The sequence below is a fragment of the Protobothrops mucrosquamatus genome, unplaced genomic scaffold (genome assembly GCF_001527695.2).
Source record: "Protobothrops mucrosquamatus isolate PMUCROS unplaced genomic scaffold, P.Mucros_1.0 scaffold2299, whole genome shotgun sequence".
Taxonomy (NCBI): Eukaryota; Metazoa; Chordata; class Lepidosauria; order Squamata; family Viperidae; genus Protobothrops; species Protobothrops mucrosquamatus.
Window position 1 is genome coordinate 143,905 of NW_015388385.1, and position 4,267 is coordinate 148,171.

The 4,267-nt window shown below is 47.0% G+C and overlaps 1 protein-coding gene across 1 annotated transcript in view; it reads right to left on the reverse strand.

Moving 5' to 3' along the window:
* ANKRD24 (ankyrin repeat domain 24) overlaps positions 1-1,403 on the reverse strand; it is a 60,855-nt gene extending 59,452 nt beyond the window's left edge. Inside the window, exon 1 of the mRNA XM_029285824.1 lies at positions 1,368-1,403. Within this exon, the coding sequence (XP_029141657.1) occupies positions 1,368-1,403 (36 nt within the window). The remainder of the gene's footprint in view (positions 1-1,367) is intronic.
* Between the last annotated feature and the right edge of the window lie 2,864 nt (positions 1,404-4,267).

The following is a 4,267-nucleotide window of genomic DNA, read 5'->3' on the forward strand; positions in this document are numbered from 1 at the left end:
TAAAAATCCTCCCTAGGCCAGGCCCGCTTGTTGGAAAAGCCATGTCTTGAGGGCGCGGCGGAAAGTAAGGAGATCCGGAATAATCCGGATCTCGGGGGGTAGTTCGTTCCAGAGGGCAGGGGCACCCACAGAGAAGGCCCTCCCCCTGGGGGTCGCCAGCCGACATTGCTTGGCCGACGGCACCCTGAGGAGACCCACTTCTTTGTGGCAGCCCCCCAAATACTGGAATACTGCTATCATGTCACCCCTGGTTCTTCTTTTCTCTAGACTGGCCAAACTCAAGTCCTGCAGCTGTTCCCTGTATGTTTTAGTCTCCAGGCCTTTAATCATCTTAGTTGCTCTTCTCTGAACTTTTCCCAAAGTCTCAACTTCTTTTTTGTAATGTGGTGACCAAAACTGGATGCAGGATTCCAGGTGCGGCCTTACTAAAGCTTTATAAAGTGGTACTAATACTTCACATGATTTTGATTCTATGCCTCTGTTTCTACAACTCAGGATTGTATTGGCTTTATTGGCGGCTGCCGCACACGGCTGGCTCAAGTTTAAGGGATCGTCCACCAGGACACCAATTAAGGAATTTATACTCCTTGCAGACAGCTGGTCATTTGCATCCTTTTAGAGAGTCCTTGAGGCCACTTGGAGGTTTAGCTGTCTCCTCAGGTCACCTGAGTGGTGCAAATGGGTGTGGAGCCTTCTTAGAACTGTTGAAAGGACTTCCAAGGAGGCTCCACACCCATTTGCACCACTCAGGTGACCCTAAGGACACAGATAAACCTCCAAGTGGCCTCAACGACTCTCTAAAAGGATGCAAATGACCAGCTGTCTGCAAGGAGTATAAATCCTTCCGTTCCCCCACCATGCAGTCAGAGCTGAAGAAGCTTCTTGGAGAAGTGAAACATCTTCAAAGAAAAACAAAGGAAGTCCAGTTGCCTCCTGAAAAAAAGCCCCTTTGGGAGAGTGCTCTGGTCAAGGTTTTGATGCTGGGAAAAATGGAAGGAAGGAGAAGACGATGAGGTCCACCAGCAGGAAGAGAGACGGACTCGGTTGCAGGAGCAATGGAGAAAGAGCGGAAGAACCAGGGTGAGGATTTGCCTCTGGCTGCCAAGAGTCCAGACTGACTTGATGGGACCTCATCAGATCGCCCTGGGCATCTCCAGCTATTTTTTTAATCTTAATCCCTCAATTGCAGGGATTTCCCCCTTCCGCTAAAGACGTGTAAATTGTCCAGGGTTGTTAGAGAGACCTGGGGTTCCTGCTCCCATTTACAACCTGTTCTGCAGGCTGGAGGGCTGCGAGCAAAAGGGCTCTGGGTTTTAATCCTGACCTTAGGCTGAAAAGAGGAGACAGCAACGGCGGCTCGTACTCACGTCGCCCTTCTTGAACCTGGCTTTCAGGGTCTTCATGGTGCTCTCTGCAAGACACAAATCAAGAGCGTGGAAATGGTGTGAGGTCCCCACCTACGACACGGGTACAGAGAGTCAGAATCAAAATAGAGCTGGAAGGGACCCCGGAGGTCTTCTAGTCCAGCCCCCTGCTCAAGCAGGAGACCCTAAACCAATTCAGACAAGTGGCTGTTCAGTCTCTTCTTAAAAACCTCCAGTGATGAAGCACCCATGGCTTCTGGTGGCAAGCAGTTCCACTGGTTAATTGTTCTCACTGTCAGGAAGTTTCTCCTTAGTTCCAGGTTGCTTCTCTCCTTGATGAGTTTCCAACCGTTGCTTCTTGTCCAGCCTTCAGGCGCTTTGGAGAATAGCTTGACTCCCTCTACTTTGGGGCAGCCCCTCAAATACTGGAACCCTGCTATTCTCGATTTACGACCACAATTTCTGTTGCGAAGTGAATTTGGCCCCATTTTACGACCTTTCCTGCCACCGCTGTTAAGCAAATCACGGCAGGTGTTCAATTAGTGACACGGTTTCTAAGTGAATCTGGACTTCGCTGGTCAGGAGGTCGCAAGAGGGGAGACATGTGACCTCCCCCCCCAGGACACCGCGACCCGTCATAAATGTGAACCGGTTGCCGAGCGTGTGAATGTTGATCACGTGACCAGAGAGGTGCCGCCGCGGTTGTAAGTGTGAAAAAAACCGGCCAGGATGCGCTTGTGTCAGTGCCATCGTAACTTCAAAGGGTCACTAAACGAACGGTCGTTAAGTCGAGGGTTACCTGTATTGCCTCAACCTATCATTGTGCGTTCAATTGAACATAATTATAAAAATAAAAATGTAAATGTTCGTTTGTTCAAAATCTTAAATCTCCGAAAGTTCTTCACTGATTGCTTTGAAATTTTGACACAACGTTGCATTCGAATACGCGCGTGTTTTTATATACCTACTATTATATAGATGTCACACCTGTGACAGGTAAAAACATGCTTTTTTTGAAAAACAGCGCCAAAAACAGACAATCTCTATATCTGCACAGACAATGGAACAACAAAAAATATTGTATACCCACAAGCATTGTGAAATTAAACATATTAGAAACGTGCGCTTTCTCTTTTCTTTCTTTTTCATTTAACCAGACTGAGCCACAGCAACACGTGGCCGGGTACAGCTAGTAATAATAATAATAATAATAATAATAATAATAATAATAATAATAATAATAATAATAATAATAATAATAATAATAATAATAATAATAATAATAATAATAATAAAGTTGGAAGGGACCTTGGAGGTCATCTAGTCCAAGCCCCTGCTCAGGCAGGAAACCCTCTACCATTTCAGACAAGTGGCTGTCCAGTCTCTTCTTAAAAACTTCCAGTGTTCAAAGTTACAACGGCTCTGAAAAAACTGACTTATGACCGGTTTTTCACACTTCCGACCGTTGCAGTATTCCCCACGGTCACGTGATCAAAAATTCAGCCACTTGGCAGGCGGCTCCTATGTATGACTATTTTTCACACTTACGACCGTTGCAGCCTCCCCACAGTCACGTGATCAATATTCAGACACTTGACAACTGACTCGTATTTATGACGGTTTTTCACAGTTACGACAATTGCAGCATCCCCAAGTCATGTGATCAAAAATTCAGCCACTTGGCAGCCGACTCCTATTTATGACCATTTTTCACACTTATGACCATTGCAGCACCCCCACGATCACGTGATCAAAAATTCAGGCACTTGACAACTGACTATGACCGTTTTTCACACTTACGACCGCTGCAGCCTCCCCACGATCACGTGATCAAAAATTCAGGCGCTTGGCAACCAACTAATATTTATGACGGCTGCAGTGTCCCCGGGGGTCACGTGATCCCGTACTGCGACCTTCTGACCAGCAAAGTCAATGGGGGGGAAGCCAAATTCACTTAACCATTGTGGTGCTGACTTAACCACAGAAGCGATTCGCTTAACAACCGCGGCAAACAAGGTCGTAAAGTGGGGCAAAGCTCACTTAACAACTGTCTCTCTTAGCAACGGAAATTTGGGGCTCGATTGTGGTCGTAAGTCGGGGATCAACCGTGAGACCTGGGTCCTCAAGGCGTCAAGCGAGGGGCATATCTGGAAAAGGACAAAGGAAGGTAGTTTTTTACAAGTCACAGCCTCGTGGCTTCTAGTTCATACAGACAGTCCTCGACTTACGGATGGAATTGAGCCTAGCAATTCCTGTTGTAAGTCGTGACGGTTCCAAAGCAGATCACCATAGGGCCAGACCCCGTTTTTATCACTTTTTCTTTTTTGCTGTGGTCGTTAAACGAACAAGGGGGCTGTAAAGCAAACACCAAGGTCATTAAGCGAAGCCATAATTTGCTATGGCTGTTTCGCCAGTAACCAGGATGAAGCCAACAAGAAAAACATTGTAAATTGTATAACTGGGATGTGCTGAAAATGGATGTGCTAAGCACCCAAAATATCAGAACTTCAAAATAAATAATCAGTGGGACAAATAATAAATAATCCGTGGAACCACCTGCCTCCAGAAGTTGTGTGTGCTACAACACTGGAAGTTTTTAAGAAGAGACTGGACAGCCACTTGTCTGAAATGGCGTAGGGTTTCCTGCCTGAGCAGCGGGGTTGGACTAGAAGACCTCCAAGGCCCCATCCAACTCTGTTGCTCTCTATTATTCTAAATAGCTTTTTAGGGGTCTGTCGTAACTTCAAAGGCTGCTAATCCACTGGCCGTAAGTGTGGGGAGGGGCTGCAGTCGGACTGCCGAAGCTCTTCGCCAGCAAGCGATGATGCCAAGAGGGACGGTAGCGGGCTTAGCCCGGAGCTGGCAACCACCACCCCCAAATTGTGCCACCCACAACGTGGCCT